Source organism: Stegostoma tigrinum, chromosome 12, assembly GCF_030684315.1.
Source record: "Stegostoma tigrinum isolate sSteTig4 chromosome 12, sSteTig4.hap1, whole genome shotgun sequence".
Taxonomy (NCBI): domain Eukaryota; kingdom Metazoa; phylum Chordata; class Chondrichthyes; order Orectolobiformes; family Stegostomatidae; genus Stegostoma; species Stegostoma tigrinum.
This window is the reverse complement of record NC_081365.1, coordinates 20,763,107-20,780,271: the sequence shown is the minus strand read 5'-3', so window position 1 is coordinate 20,780,271 and position 17,165 is coordinate 20,763,107. Positions and strand designations below refer to the sequence as shown.

General features: G+C 43.2%; 1 protein-coding gene across 1 annotated transcript in view; it reads right to left on the bottom strand.

The window, feature by feature from the left end:
• Positions 1-7,624: 7,624 nt before the first annotated feature.
• LOC125450514 (protein dopey-2-like) overlaps positions 7,625-17,165 on the bottom strand; it is a 72,504-nt gene continuing 62,963 nt past the window's right edge. Inside the window, 1 exon segment of the mRNA XM_059649992.1 lies at positions 7,625-7,906. Coding sequence (XP_059505975.1) covers positions 7,819-7,906 — 88 coding nt within the window. The 3' untranslated portion in view covers positions 7,625-7,818.

Sequence of the window (17,165 nt, the reverse complement as noted above, 5' to 3'; positions counted from 1 at the left end):
GTTTAACGTAACGTCTGTTGGGTGAGTTTAGCTGCTTAACTTCTAATATTAAGGTTGACATATTACTCATTGTATTTTCCCTGGGAGTCAGTGCTGAGACTTGAACACTTTACTCCAACTCTTGGCTTGTGCAATCTTGTAGAAGTATATAGCGTGCTGTGGGAGGTTGGAATGGTAACAGAATTTGTCAATGCTGCACATGAATATTAAGTACTTGAAGACAGCTCTAAAAGCACATTCTTATTGTATCAGTGTGGAAATTTCCAGTTTGCTATTACATATCAATCCACCTGGTACATATTGATCAAACAGTTGAGGAAAGATTGTTCTTCCGTATGCTTGGCTGATGCCGATTCAGATAACAACTTGGATGTGATAAAATGTTCTGAGGGTAAAGAATGGTATCTTTAAAAGTAAAAATTAAAATTTGGACCAGTTGATTTTCAGAAAAGAGATTACAAAATGAAGGCACGTATGTTAAGTAATTGAGAATAATTGATTGTGTCTGAAGGCCGCACTGTCTGAATCAAGTGACGGGTTAAGAAAGCATTGCTGATGAAATGTTTGTGAAAAGCAAAGAATATTGAGTGCGTAAAATATTGAGGAAATTGAGCAAACAGCTCAAGAGATGAATTGCTTTTGAGGAGCTGCACAGGAGATGCAGAACTCCTTGTCCTGTGAGGGACTGGAAAATGTACGAGATAGGCACACGGACAGAATTAAATCATAAATTGAGATGGACAGCTTTTGGCTAACCCGCTTGCAGTAATGAAGAACAGAACAGTGCAGCACAGGACCAGGCTTGTGTTGAAGAAATGCACGTAAAAATGGCCAATGGGAATTAACTTTGGAATCGGGGAAGCAGATGATGTGGAAGTTGATTGTTACAACTCCAGGTCGAAAACAGTGAGTCAAATAATGGAAAGGCCGGAGGCGTAAATGAGCTTCCAGCAGAATTAATTGAACTCGTGGGAGAAATGGCAACAGTCAACAATACCTGAAAACTTAATAGGTTGGATGAAGCCACCAGAATGGTTTACATGTTCAATGTTTTTACTTCACATCAGTGAGTACCTAAGATAAATATCATTTGATAAAGTGGCAGAGAGGCAATAGCGTACTATCTACAAGTGTATTGCAGTAAATCTCTGACCAAAGCCGTGACCAGTACGATCTTGGAAGGCAAGGGCAATGGATGCATGGCCTTTTGTTTCCCTCCAAGCTGCACATCACCCTGATTTTTTTTTTTGCCTTTCCTTCAATGTCACTGGATCAAAATCCTGGAACTCCACTGTGGTAGTGCTTGCATCCCAAAGACTGCAGTGGCTCAAGAAGGCCACTTGCTGATGGGCAAATACAATGGGCAGTAAATGATTGCCTAGCTAGTGTTACCCAAGGGAGTAAAATAATGAAAGAAACAGAAACAAAGTTGCTGGAAAAGCTCAGCGGGCTTGGCAGCATTTGTGAACGAGAAAACAGTTAACATTTCGCGTCCCGTGATCCTTCCTCTGAACTATCGGTTCTGAGTAAGGGTCACGGGACCCGAAATGTTTACTCAGTTTTCTCATTCACAGATGCTGCCTGACCTGCTGAGCTTTTCCAGCAACTTTATTTCTGTTCCTGATTTACAGCATCCGCAGTTCTTTAGGTTTTTAATGAAAGAAACAACTTCTTACTACTTCATTCGTACGTACTTTGAAATAACCTCTTTCTATTGACAAGTGAATCCCAGAATTAACTACAAATTCAGAAATGGGGGGAGCTTGAAAGCCATAATCACTAGGTAAGTGGGACTGAGTGAATTGTCAACCTGCAGCTCCAACAAGCCCTGGTCCTGATAGAGGTCACCTTTTGGGTTATCAAAGAAGTGGTTCATGAGATAATTGATATATTGGTTCTAATTTTCCAATATTCCCAAAATGTGGATGAGGTTTTACTAAGTTAGCAAATATTAAATATAAGAAAATTTACAGGCTAATTAGCTTAATGTGTCATAGTGAAAATAATAGTAGTTATTATTAGTTATAGCAAGGCACTTAAAGTCAAGATAATTGAGTAGTTTCAGCGTATTTTTGTGAAAGGAAAATTATGAACCAGTATCGTATTCTGAGACTGCAGGAGGCATTTGTCAGAATTGCAGAAACTGACGGGTCTGAAGAGTGTAATGCATTGGTGTGGTTTGAAGATTGAGTAGGCATTAAAGGATCATATTCTGGTTGGTAAGATGGAAAAGTGATGTGACACAAAGGTCAGTGCTGGAGCTTCAATTTGTTGGAAAGGCTTGAATAAAGGTACTGAAGATATTGTTGCCAATTCTGATGTTGAAAGGATAAGGATTGGCTGACTTTGTTGGTTAGATTGCTGGTTTGTGATGCAGAGTGATACCAACAGCATGGGTTAAGTTCCCTTTTTTGTGACTGCCTTTTTGCAAGGATAGTGGTTTGGTAAATACCGTATAATGTGGGGGCCATTTGACCATTTTGGCACAAAAATAACACACCATTTTTTTTTGAATCCTCAGTGGTGAGAGGATGCAGAGGGATCTACATGTGCTTGTGCATGAATCACAAAAGGCTGATATACAGATATAGCAAGTATTGAAGAAAGCAAATAGAATGCTATCACTTATGAGTGTAAATAATTAGACAAGTATGGAAATGATGCTTTACCATGACTTTTGTTTGCCTCCAAGCTGCACATTACCCTGATTTCTTACCATTCCTTGAATGTCACTGGATCAAAAAGCTTCAGGTGTACAGGGCACTGCCTCCACATCTGGAGTATGCTGTACAGTATTGTCTTCCGAAGGAAGGATGTACACATGTTAGAATGTTGAAATGAGAAACAGAACATAGAACAGTCCAACCTATTAATTTAATACTTGCAATGGAATAGTGGGATAGGTTTAGTTTGAATCCCCTTGGAGATTTGATAAAACTTGTAAAATCCTGAGGGGTCTTGACAGATTAGATGCGGACAGGTGTGTTACATTTTATACAAGAATGAGATGAGGAATCACGGTTTAAAAATAAGAGATTGGACATTTAAGATGGATGAGGTGAGTTATTTTACTGTGGATCATATGACCTTGGAGCACACTTCGAGGTGGTGAAAGTGTCTTTAAATATTTGCAACATTATCTGAGCTACTATGTCTTACAAGTAGTAAATTGCAATTTCTGCTGCCTCCGCCTCCACGCTTGCTTGCTTGCTTTAACCGTGAGCCTAACCCTCCCTCGACTGACCTCTTCTCTCGCCTCCAACGCAAGGCCTCCTCCTGGAAAACCACCCCAACGCCTCCTACCCTCCCTTGACCTCTTCCTCTCCAACTGCCGTCGAGACATCAATTGCCTCAACCTCTCCACCCGCTCAACCACCCCAACCACTTGCCCGCAGAACGTGCAGCCCTCCGCTCCAATCCCAAACTCACCATAAAACCCGCAGACAAGGGTGGCGCAGTTGTAGTATGGCGCACTGACCTCTACATCGCCGAGCTAGACGCCAACTCTCGAACACCACCACCTACCGTCACCTGGATCGTGACCCCACCCCCGAGCACCAAACCATCATCTCCCAAAACATCCACAACTTCTTCACCTCAGGTGACCTCCCACCCACAGCCTCCAACCTTACTGTTCCCCATCCTGGCACCACCCACTTCTATCTCCTTCCCAAAATCCACAAACCTGCCTGCACTTGTCGACCCACTGTCTCAGCCTGCTCCTGCCCCGCTGAACTTGCCTCCACCTATCTGGACTTCATTTTCTCCCCCTTGGCCCAGGAACTCCCTCCCTACGTTCGTGACACCACCCACGTCCTCCACCTCCTCCAGAAATTCTAATTCCCTGTCCCCAACATCTCATTTTTACCATGGATGTCCAGTTCCTATACACCTGTATTCCCCATGCAGATGGCCTAAAGGTCCACTGCTTCTTCCTGTCCCGCAGGCCTGACCAGCCCTCCACTGACACCCACACCCGCTGAGCCAAACTTGTCCTCTCCCTCAACAACTTCTCTTTCAATTCCTCCCACTTCATACAGACTAAAGGGGGTGGCCGTGGGCACCCGCATGGGCCCAGGCCATGCCTGCTTCTTTGTAGGTTACGTGGAACAATCCCTCTTCCGCACCTACACTGGCCCTAAACCCCACCTCGTCGTACGTTACACTGAGTGTATCGGCACTGCCTCATACTCCCACAAGGAGCTCGAACAGTTCATCCACTTCACCACCTTCCACCCCAACCTTAAGTTCACCGGGACTAACTGTAACACCTCCCTGCCCTTCCTGGACCTCTCAGTCTCCATCTCGGGCAACTACCTTGAAACTGATATCCATTTCAAGTCCACTGACTCCCACAGCTACCTGGAATACACCTCTTCCCACCCACCTTCCTGCAAAAATGCCATCCCCTATTCCCAATTCCTTCACCTCTGCCGCGTCGGCTCCCAGGATGAGGCATTCCACTCCAACACATCTCAGATGCCCCCCCCACCCCCCCAGCGGTCGAAAATGCCCTTCACCGTGTCTCCCGCATTTCCCCCAACTCATCCCACACACCCCGTCCCCGCAATAACAACCAAAAGAGAATCTCCCTCATCCTCACATACCACCCCTCCAAGCTCCGGATCCAACGCATCATCCTCCAACACTTCCACCATCTGCAATCCAACCCCACCACCAAAGACATTTTTCCCTCTCCACCCTTGTCTGCTTTCTGGAGGGACCGCGCTCTCGCTGACTTCCTTGTCCGCTCCACACTCCCCTCCATCCCCACCACACCCTGCACTTTGCCCTGCAACCGCAGGAAGTGCTACACTGGCCCCCACACCTCCCTCACCCCCATCTCAGGCCCCAAGAAGACTTTCCCCATCAAGCAGAGGTTCACTTGCACATCTGGTAATGTGGTATACTGCATCCGCTGTACCCGTCGTGGCCGCCTCTCCATCGGAGAAACCAAGCGGAGGCTTGAGAAATGCATTGCAGAACACCTACGCTCAGTTTGCAATAAACAACTGCACTTCCCAGTGACGAACCATTTCAGCTCCCTCTCCCATTCTTCAGACGACATGTCCATCCTGGGCTTCCTGCCATGCCACAACGATGCCCCCTGCAGGTTGCACGAACTGCACCTCATATTCTGCTTGGGAACCCTACAGCCCAATGGTATCAATGTGGACTTCACAAGCTTCAAAATCTCCCTTCCCCCACCGCATCCCAAAACCAGCCAAACTCGTCCCCGCCTCCCTGACCTCTTCTTCCTCTCACCTATCCCGTCCTCCCACCTCAAGCCCCATCCTCATCTCCTACCTTTTAGCCTCATTCTCCACCACCCACCCCCGCCACCCCCCGCCACCCCCTTGACTGTCCATCCTCCCTGGACTGACCTATCCCCTCCCAGCTCCCCACCTACACTCACCTTTACTGGCTCCATCCCCACTCCTTTAACTTGTCTGTCTCCTCTCCACCTATCTTCTCTTCTATCCATCTTAGCTGGTTGCTGCAGTGCATCTTTATATTGTTCATACTACAGTGTGTTAATTGTGGACAGAGTGCATGCTTAAGGTGGCAGATTGTGCTCCAGTCAGTCTGGTGTTGTTAATCAATATGTTTAACAAAAGATTTCCATTATTTTTTAATGCTATCTTAAAATTGCGTTGACTGTTTACTGCCTGTTTTGTAAGATTTTGGAGTATTGCAATTCTGGACTCCTTCCTATAGGAAGGATGTTATGAAACTAAAAGGGGTTCACAAAAGATTTGAGGATGTTTCCAGGGTTTGAGGATTTGAACTACAGGGAGAGACTGAATAGGCTGTGGCTATTATCCCTGGAGAGTCGGAGGCTGAGGGATAACCTTGATACAGGTTCATAACGTCATGTGGGGAATGGATAGGGTAAATAGGCAAGTCTTTTCCTCTGGGTGGGGGAGTCCAAAACTAGAGGGCGCAGGTTTAAGGTGAGAGGAGAAAGACGTAAAAGACAGCCGAGAGGCAACTTTTTTAGGCAGAAGCTAGTGCTGCCAGAGGAGTTGGTGGAGGCTGGTATGATGACAAGATTTAAAAGGCATCTGGATGGGGATATGAATAAGAAGGGTTTAGAGTTAATGTTGTCAAGTGGGACCAGATTTATATCGGGCATCTACTTGGCACATGCGAGTTAGACAGAAGTCTCTGCTTCCATGCTGTATGTCTCCACACTGGGCAGATATAGGCCCATCAGCCCATGAAGCTACTGTGCCATTCACTGGGATCATGGTTGATTTGATGATCTTTAACTGTACTTTCCTGCCTTTTTAGCCATGCCTTTGATTCACTCACTGATTTTAAAAGCTGTCTGTCTCAGCCTTGAATATTCTTGTGATTCTGCCACAGCAGCCCTCTTCAGTAAAGAGTTCCACAGATTCACTACGCCGTAAGAGAAGAAATTGTTCTTCACCTCTGTCTTAAATGAGTGACCCCTTGTTCTGAAATCATGTCCTTTGCTGGATCCTCCCACACAGGACCGCAACTTTGTACAACTATCCATCCAGTCTCCTAGAATTTTGCATGTTTCAAAAGATCACCTCTCATTCTTCTAAGCTCCAACAAGTACAGGCACGATTGGCTGAATCTCTCCTCATAAGACAATTATTCCATATCTGCAGTCAACCAAGTGAACCTTCTTTGAACTGTCTGCAATGCCGGTATATTTCGTTAGATAAATGGGCAGAACTGTTCACAGTATTTCAGCATGTGGTCTAAATCACACTGTGTGTAGTTTTAGTGACACTGAAAAGTATTTTTCCTTTTTTTTAATGGTATCTGAAGGCATGATGAGCAATCCCAGCTTTTGCAGCCTATCTGTGCGATTGCAGTTCATCGTACCTGGTACATGACAGTAAATGGATTTCCTGTTAGCTACACAGATACCTTTTTGTTTTTTTCAAATGCTCATACTTCATGTGCAGCTAATTTAACATACAAATTTGGAGGAGGACCCCTCATGTCCACTTGATGTCCATGCCCTTCCATCTGTGAACTGGTGGATCTTGAATGTGGAATGTGCAAAATGTGTTTCCGTTTTCACCCGAACTTATGATTGTTCTGTTTCGGTATAAAGCAGAAACAGGTTATGATTGATGAATGTCCTTACCGTATATACTTGTGTAAAAGTCACATTTTTTATACTATTTTAAAGGTTAAATTTAGGGGTATAAATTCATGGATACTGACTTTGAGAGGCTGAAATTAATACTGCAGTCCAAAATAGCATATCATTAGTAGAAGATAACAAAGTGTGAAGCTGGATGAGCAAAGCAGGCCAAGCAGCATCTCTGGAGCACAAAAGCTGACGTTTCGGGCCTAGACCCTTCATCAGAGTGCTGATCTCTGATGAAGGGTCTATGCCCGAAACGTCAGCTTTTGTGCTCCCGAGATGCTTGGCCTGCTGTGTTCATCCAGCTTCACACTTTGTTATCTTGGATTCTCCAGCATCTGCAGTTCCCATTATCTCTTATCATTAGTGGAAGCCCAATTGATCGCTAAATGAGTAAAGAAAAGAAACAACAAATTACGGTAATTACCAGACAAAGGCAATAGAAATAAAAACTAATCAATAAGTTTTTATTGATACATACAAAATGTGCAATAGAAATATAGTACGGCTTTAAATTAGAATTGCATCTTAAATTAAACATGCCCAATATAAAAGTCCAGTAAAATCCTGCAAAATCACACTGTTCAACATGTTCAGCACTGAATAAAACTTGATACTCATCCGGATGAATGATGTCATTGTATGGATCCTCTTCATCTTCACTGTCTGCAGTTGGAGGTAGCACATCACCTGCTGCTTCTTTGTCTGTCATCCCGTTGATAATCGTTCTGTGTACTGTCTGATACAGTTGAAATTCCACATTTCTTGGGTGATCTGAAAATGGTGTCAGCTTTTATTTCCTCCCATGAATCAACAGTCCATTTACAGATCAATGGCAGTGATTGTTCCCTCATTTGGCATTTATGTACAGGATCATACCTTGCCTCCAATTGTCGATCTGTTGTCTGTGAAGAACTAGGGCCAACTGATAACAGCTATATGGGAAGTTCAAGATTTCTTTTTGGCAAAAATAGCGGGTTGACTTTTACATCGACTTTTTTTGCTTTTTAGTGAATCAGTGGTAAGGACAGACCTCTAGAATCTATGACTGTTGGGAAAAGTGGAGGTGATGCAGTGGCAGTGTATGGGAATACAGATGTGATCGTGAGATTGCAAAGAGAAAATTACTTTTTTTTTCTCGACCCAGGGATTTTTGTAACAATTTTGGACCCTAGCTGAGTGCAGCTAATTGAACACAGATTAAAGACTGGCAGAACCCTTGTACTGTGAAATATATGCTGCAGTAGACCAAGATGATTTTAAAAGCCTAGTTGAGGCTCTGCATATTAATCAACACTGACGTTTAATTCCACCAAATAATGGTAGAAATTTGCGCTAATCATTTAAGATGGTCAGATTAGTTTACAAGTGTCTGAAAAAGTGAACTTCAAAAAAAGGGCCAAAACGGTTCTACTGAAATTCTAATTTACATATTTCTAAATTTAAGCAAAAATATCATTTTACCTCTTTTTACATAAATATGTATTAAGTCTCTTTTTATCTTTGGAGATTTAACCTGGACAGTTGACCAGTGCTTGATGGAAATGTATTCAGCATGTAAATATTGTTCCAGATGTCAGCAGATGTTCTTGAGGCAAGTTTTGTAGAAGCATTTGAGTCAAGTTGCACATTTGGATGGGGTTGGAGGGGTTAGTGGGGAGACAACTACGTTTTAGAAATGTACGATGTTGATTTCATTTCAGACGTGTCTTGTGGTTTGTATTCATGACAGATGTTACCCATATATACCCTGTGCATATAACCAGAATTATAATTTAGCTTCTTTCAATCATTGAACTTGTACGAGCAGCAATTCAGATCCTTGTGAAATCATCCTCCTCCCTTATTTTTTTAAACTTCTTTACACATAACGTTTTGGTTAGGAAACGAGTTCCATTCAGTTTGTCGAACCTGCCCTGTCACTCCATATGATCGTGGCTGAAGGAAGTCTTTGATGTCTTTTACTCACGCCGTCCCTATAACCCTGTACGCCACTGATAATAACAAATACATCAATCTCTACCTTCGTCGCACTCCGAGGCTCCATAGCCTTCTCAGAATTCCAAAGGTTCACAAACTTTTGGTTTGAAAAGGAATTCTCATCTCGGACTTCAGTGGTATCCCTTTTTCCTTTTTAAATTGTGTCCCCCGGTTCTAGACTTCCCAGCCAGGGGAAACATTTGAATGTTCATTCAATATTGTCTGTTGAATATGTGATTGATTTAAAAGATACCTTCCATTATCTTTTCTCCCCCTTATTTCAGTACAAAGTAAAGGTCAAGGTTACCTATGAGTTCAGTTACTAGCCATGATCTTTGAAAGTTGGGAACAAACAGAATGGGGCTTCTGTGCACATTTCGATGCCAGATTTTGGATAGCTTTTGTGTTGATGTCTTGTCAAGAAGTATAGGGAGATTGTTTCAGGCTTTGGATTAGGTGTGATTGGATCCTGTTGAAGAGCTCTGTTCAAGAGATTGGGGATGGCGCAGTGGTTTGTTCTGCTCACCAGGGACCCTTTCAATTCCAGCCTTGGGCGACTCTGTGTGGAATTTGTATGTTCTCTTTGTGTCTGTGTGGATTTCCTCTGGAAATCCCTGCAGTGTAGAAAGAGGCCATTTGGCTCACCGAGTCCACACCAGTTCTCTGAAGAGCATTCCACCAAGACTCACCCCAGCACCCTATCCGACTAATTCTGATTTCCCATGGCAAATTGACATAACCTACACATCCCTGGACACTATGGGTAACTTAGCATGGCTAATCCACTGAACCCGCACGTCCTTGGACTGTGGGAGGAAACCCACACAGACAGCATGACAATGTGCAAACTCCACACAGTTATTTGAGGCTGGAATTGAAGCCTGGTCCCTGGCGTTGTGAGGCAGCAGTGCTAACCACTGAGCCACCGTGCTGCCCCTTGCTCGGTTAGAGCTGAAAGTCAGGGGTTCTCTTCCTGCTGCGGGAGTTGCATGAGACAATCTGTTTTCTGAATTTGTATTTTGCCAAGAGTGTGTTTCTGGGATGTTGCTGTATTGGAACAATTAATTAGTAGTTGTTACTGTATTTATTATTGTCTTAGATTCTGCAATAAAGTAGTTATTCCAATGTCGTCTTTGTTTTTTTAACCAGTGGATGAATAAACTGTGTTTTGCTTTAAATCCAGTACTTTTGACTCGGAGTTGCACCTGGAATGCAACATTTTAAATTTACCTTTGTAAAACAAGAAACAGTTAGGATCTAGGCAACCTTCTGAATGTCCTGAGAGGGTTTGGTACGGTCCATAATGATACGTTATTGTTGTCATGACGCGGCATATCGATTTCAGGTACACTTCGTGGGCAGTGCTAACTGGATTAGTGGGATACTTTCAGGGATATAGAAAAGTTAATGCGGTGTAAGATTAAATGTTAAACTATGTTTTAATTGTTGACTGCTACAGCACTGCAATGTCACTTATTGCTTAGTGTGAAAACATTCAGCAATTGTTGCTTATTTGGAGCATTAGTGACTAAACAAAGTAAGTACTACTGTAGACCTAAGTGTTAAATTTTTTGGCTTGGTAATCAGTGTGGTTGAGAACCCATCTGGTAAATAACTAAGATGTTTGGACCATGAATATCTTTGTGGGGTCAGGGGCTAAGTCAAATATTTTGATGTAGACTAGACTTACAATTGGTTCCCTCGGATTGGGAATGAACAAGTCACCAGATGTCCTGCTCGTAATTGGTGTCAAGACACCAGTGACAACTGTTTGTCAAACAAGATTTAAGTTTTGTGAAGAGCTGCCAACTGCTCAACAGATTCCTCTGGTGTGAAAATTAAAAAATGGTAATGGAAGGAGTTAATGCTATTTGAAGGGAAGGAAGTTATGAGATGACTAGGAATGTCCTGATAGTTAAAATGGTGAGGAAGGAAATAGATATATTTAGGGACATAGTTAATGGGAATATTGAAAGGAGTGGATTTGTTTTCAATCTTAATTCTTTTCATACATTATGGTTCATATTTGTGTCTTTGCTTTTTTCCACATTATCTGCTCTCTAAGAACAGAGTGTCTACTTCTGGTTACATCAGGGAACGAGTAAGAATGAAATGCTTTGTGTAGTGGGACAGCAAGTGGGAACTCCAAATGAGGGGAATAATGGGTAGAAATCCATATTTGAAGGTGTTGATCGTGGTTTATGCGGAGTCCAGTCTTGGATTTGAGCCTTATTTTAGAGATTTGAAATTGTAGTCTAAGCTGACAATTCATGTTAGCCAAATGTTGACCCAGGTGAATATAAAAGACATCTTCGCACTTAGTGAAGAATAGTGCAAATTCTCCACGTGTTGGCATCATTCCCCAATCAACTGCCAACAGTTAAAAGCAGACTATTTGATCAGTCAGTTTTTTTCTGTATGTAGTTGACCGCTGTTTTTCATCACTATGTTAGTGACCTTATTTCAAGTTGACTGTGGAGCACTTTAGGAAACCCTGATGTGATGCATTTGTAATCAATCTATTCAGAGATGTCATTATACACCTCTGGAGTAGGTAGTACTTGAACCCAGGTCTGTTGGGTCAGCGGTAGGGAGTCTACCACTGCATCACAAGGGGCCCTCCCTGGTTGTTGTGAATGCAGTTGCAGAAATGTGAACATCCTGCAAGCACTTGTGACAACACTAACAGCCAGTTTGGGGCTATCCATCAAGCTTGTAACATGACTGCTTTAAACTTGTTTGAAATTTGATGTTTGTGTTTCATCTATGAGAATGAGATGAATGGCTCTGGCAGCATGTAAATTCAAGTTCTACTTTGGTATTTTATTCATTCATGTGATGTACGTGTTGCTGGCTGGGCCAGCAGTTATTGCCCCACCTTGAGAGTGTGGTGAAGAGCTGCTACCTTGAACTGCTGTAGATCATTTGCACATTGTTGAAAGTTTGGGAAATTTGTCCTTACTGCTCACTCCTTTCTCTATTTCTTTGTACATGAGTAAATGCACCGTATGTCAACTGAGATCGCCTTAGTGGAAAAGATTTAGATGGAGTTGAATTTTTCAAGTGCAACCAAGAGAGCTATTTTATGCTAGTGTGTAGGTAGTCCTCACAGAGATGGGACGTGACTAAGACCCAGTCCTAGGGAATGAGGTTGGGCAAGCATTTTGGGGATAATGACCATAATTTGAAATTTTGGAGTCATTATGGGATAAGAATACTGCAGAAATCGAGTGTCTAAATTGGTGGAAGACCAATTTCAATATCATTAGACAGAATCTGGCAACTGAGCGGGAGCACCTACTTCCAGTAAATCGACATTTGGAAAGTGGGACATTTGTAAAGTAGTATAGTAACAATTCAGGACCAACGTGTTCCTGCAAGAGTGAAGGGACCCCCTGGAGGTCAAAGGATATTGTGTTTGATTTTAAAAAAAGGAACTTTTTTTAATGCACCATGCCTAATCTTAGGGGAAGCCCTTCAAAAGCACAGTGTAGGGCTGCTTAAAAAAGAAATGGGGACGGTAAAGATTGGCCACAAAATGTCTTCAGCAGATAGGCTCAAGGTAAAGCCCAAGGCTTTTTATAAGCATCTTGAGAGTAAGAGGATCACCAGGGAAAGATTGGGATCTATTAGAAACCAAAGGGGCAACCTATGTGTGGAGCCTGAGAACATGGGTGAGGTCTAAGTAAAGACTTAACCCAATTGTTCACCGTATAGAAAGATGAATTCAGATGAAGAGGTTCAAGAACACGTTAAGATGAATAAGGCAGTGTGTTAGACGTTTTAGCAGACATAACAGTGAATAAATTGTCAGGGCCTGGTGAGATCATAGGATCATTGAGTCCCTGCAGTGTGGAAGCAGGCTATTTGACCCATCGAGTCCACAGCAATCCTGTGAAGAACATTCCACAAAGATCTGACCCTGTCCCTGTGACCCTGCAGTTCACAAGGCCATGCCACCTAATCTGCACATCTCTGGACTGTGGGAGGAAACTAGAGCACCTGGAGGAAGCCCACGCAGACGCAGGAGGGCATGCAAACTCTGCAGATATTCGAGTGATGGTGGAATTGACTTCTGGTCCCTGGTGATGTGAGGCAGCGGTGCTAACTAATGAGCCTCTGCTACCCAAATGCAATGCATCCCATTCTGCTATGGGAGGCAAGGGAGGAGATTTCTAGGCCCTTGTGGAGATATTTCTGGCCACAGTTGCAGCGCCACATGCCTGGAAGATGGCTACTGTGGTTTTTTTGTTCAAGAAGGGCAGTTAGGAGAGGACAGGTCATTACAGACTGGTTAGTCTGACTTCAACGCTAGGGTTTTTGAGAAGTTCTTGGGGACAGGCTTTATCGATACTTCCAAGTGCAGGGATTAATCAGGGAAAAGTCATTATGGATTTGTGGGATGGAAATCCTGTGCGACTAATTTAACAAACATTTTTGAAAAGTGACAAAATTTATTGAGAGTAATGCAGTTGATATGGTTAACATAGATTTCAGTAAGGCCTTTGACGAAGGTCCACATGGAAGGCTGGTCCAAAAGTAGGAGCCCATGGAGTACAAGGAAAGTTGGAAAACTGAATCCAAAATTGGCTTACAAACAGGTAGAGGATGATGGTGGAAGGATGCTTTTGCAATTGGAACCTGTGACCAGCATTGTACCACAGCGGTTAGTGCTGGGTTGCTTTGTGTTGCAATAATGGTTGCAAATGCCCAAAGTCTCATCAGTAAGTTTGCAGATGACATAAAATTGGTGATATTGCCGATTGTGAGGGTCTCGGGCTGCAGTCTGATATTGATCGGCTGGTACATGAGTCTGACAATGGCAGATGAAATTTAGTACATCACACACTGATCAGGACAAAGGGAAGGATTTTTGTGAGTAATAATGGAACAATATATATCATGAATGGTAGATACCTCAGGAGGCTGAGTGGGGTGTGATAGAAGTACACAAAATTGAGATGAATAGACAGTAGATTGTGAGAATCATTTCCCTGTGGGAAACTTGTTTAAAGCCAAAGGACGTAACTTTACTGTGAGGAATAAGTGATTGACAGGAGATGTGAGGAAAAACTTTTTCCACTCGGAGTTTAGTAGAAATATGGAACATATGGGCCAGAAAGGAAGTAAAACGTCAAGAGATGATGTGGAGAAGTAGAATCATGTTACCATTATAATTACGGAACCTGATCCTGACGAGCATGAGAATTGAGAGGGCAAGCCTAGGGTCTTGTAGGAAATGTTGGTCAGCAAAAGAAACTGATGTTCACGTTTCCAATGATTGGATCAATAATTCTGGTGCTGAAGGAGAGGCCTTTGAGGAGGAAGTTTTGAAAACATCATAAAAAGATGCGAGAGATGGTAGGAACTGCCGATGCTGGAGAATCTGAGACAACAGGCTGTAGAGCTGGATGGACATAGCAGGCCAAGCAGCATCAGAGGAGCAGGAAAGCTGACGTTTCGGGTCGAGACCCTTCCTGGATTGAGCTGCGGAGCATTAATGCGCTCTGTGTAACACATTCATCATAGAGCAGGAATTAATTCTGCTTGGTGTTCAAATTTTTCTTGCCACTTAACAGCTCAGCTTAGGCTGGTGAGGTGCGTTTGGGAATAGGCACCTGACGAGTCATGAATGCTGCTGAGCAATTTGCAGTCATCAATGCACTTGAATTTTACATGTTAATCTCTGAGTGGGACCTTGGTGCGAACGCCTGAAAGTCAAACTGCACCAGATTCACTGGCTTACCTTTACCAACTCTCTTAATTACATCCTCCAAAGAAACTCCAATAGATTTGTCAAGCATAAATTTTCTTTCGCACATGCTCCATTATTAAATATTGCATAAAGGACTTGAGCATTTCTCCCAGTACCGATGTTGGGCAAATTAGCCCGTAATTCCCTTTTTTCTCTGTTTAAATAGGGGGATTACATTATCTACACTCCAAATTTAGAGGAACTGTTCGAGTCTATAGAATCTCTAAAAGATTCTTGTTCGTGCATGGACAATTTGTTGTGCCACTTTCTAAAGTGTAGATCTCTGGGCCCCGTTTGGATTTATCAGTCTTTAATTCCATCTTCTTCAGGAATTCCTGCTCTGCACTAATGAATTCAGAAACAAGACCACAATTTGTAATCAGATGAAAGTTGCCCATAAATACAGTTGTACCTTTTTATTGCTTAGATCTCTCTCTAATTACCTGTTTAATGCCTTTCCCAACATCACCAGTACAGTTTGCCGATCTATATGCAACTGTTTTCTGCCCCTTGGTGTTTCTGAGCTTTACCTGTACAGATTCCATTTCATGGGAGTTAGAATCCTTCCTCAGCATTGAGTTAATTCCCTCCTAAAAATGAGCAGCGCTCATCTTTTTTCCTATTTGTCAGCCCTTAATAAAAATGGTTATTACCGTTGGATGTTCAGTCCCATCCCAGGTCATTTGCAACCATATCTTAAGTCTGTGGTCAGCAAGGTTTTGGAAAGAAGTCTGAGGGATAGGATTTATGACTATTTGGTAAAGCATAGCGTGATTAAAGGGAGTCAGCATGGCTTTGTGAGGGGCAGGCCATGCCTCTCAAATCTTATTGAGTTCTTTGAGGAAGTCACGAGACAAGTTGACGAGGGTCGAGCAGTAGATGTGGTGTGCATGGACTTCTTCAGCAAGGCATTTTGATAAGTTTCCCCTTGGCAGGCTCATTCAAAAAGTCAGGAGGTATGGGATACAGGGTGATTTGGCTGTCTGGATTCACAATTGGTTGGCTGACAGGAGGCAGAGAATGGTTGTAGATGGTTAGTATTCTGCTTGGAGGTCAGTGCTGAGTGGTGTCCCACAGGGTTCTGTTCTTGGGCCTCTGCTCTTTGTAGTTTTTATAAATGACTTGGATGAGGAGGTTGAGGGGCGGGTTAGCATGTTTGCTGATGACACAAAGGTTGGAGGTGCCGTTGATCGTATCGAGGGCCATTGCAGGCTTCAGCGGGACGTTGACAGAATGCAGAGCTGGGCTGAGAAATGGCAGATGGCGTTCAACCTGGATAAATGTGAAGTGATGCGTTTTGGAAGGTCGAACTTAAATGCTGAATATAGGATTAAAGGCAGGATTCTTGACAGTGTGGAGGAACAGCGGGATCTTGGTGTTCAAGTGCACAGCTCCCTCAAAGTTGCCACCCAGGTGGATAAGGTTGTTAAGAACGCATACGGTGTTTTGGCTTTCATTAACAGGGGGATCGAGTTTAAGAGCTGCGAGGTTATGCTGCAGCTCTACAAAACCCTGGTGAGACCACACTTGGAATATTGTGTCCAGTTCTGGTCACCCTATTATAGGAAAGTTGTGGAGGCTTTGGAGAGGGTGCAAAGGAGGTTTACCAGGATGCTGCCTGGACTGGAGGGCTTGTCTTAGGAGGAGAGGTTGACTGAGCTCGGACTTTTCTCTCTGGAGAGAAGGAGGAAGAGAGGTGACCTGATCGAGGTGGACAAGGTAGTGAGAGGCATGGATAGAGTCGACAGCTGGAGACCTTTCCCCAGGGCAGGATTGACTGCCATGAGGGGTCATGGTTTTAAGGTGTTTAGAGGAAGGTATAGAGGAGATGTCAGAGGGAGGTTCTTCACCCAGAGAGTTGTGAGCGCATGGAATAGTTTACCAGTGGTAGTCGTGGAAGCGGAGTCGTTAGTGACATTTAAGTGACTGCTGGACATGCACATGGACAGCAGTGAATTGAGGGGAATGTAGGTTGGGTTATTTTATTTTTGGATTAGGAATATTCCACGGCACAACATCGTGGGCCGAAGGGCCTGTACTGTGCGGTAGTTTTCGATGTTCTATGTTCTATCTCTGTCGTCACAGCTACATCATACCTGTTTATATCTATTTGCATGACCAAATCATCCACTTTATTATGAATGCTTCATGCATTAAAACATAAGGTCGTAATATTTGTCTTTTTAGTGCACTTTGTCCTGTTTGTGTTTTGCACAGTTTGGCCTTGATACCTGCCCTTGAATTTTCTGTCTTCTCATCTTTTTTTTGTTTTTGTTCATGTTTCCTACTCTTCAGTCT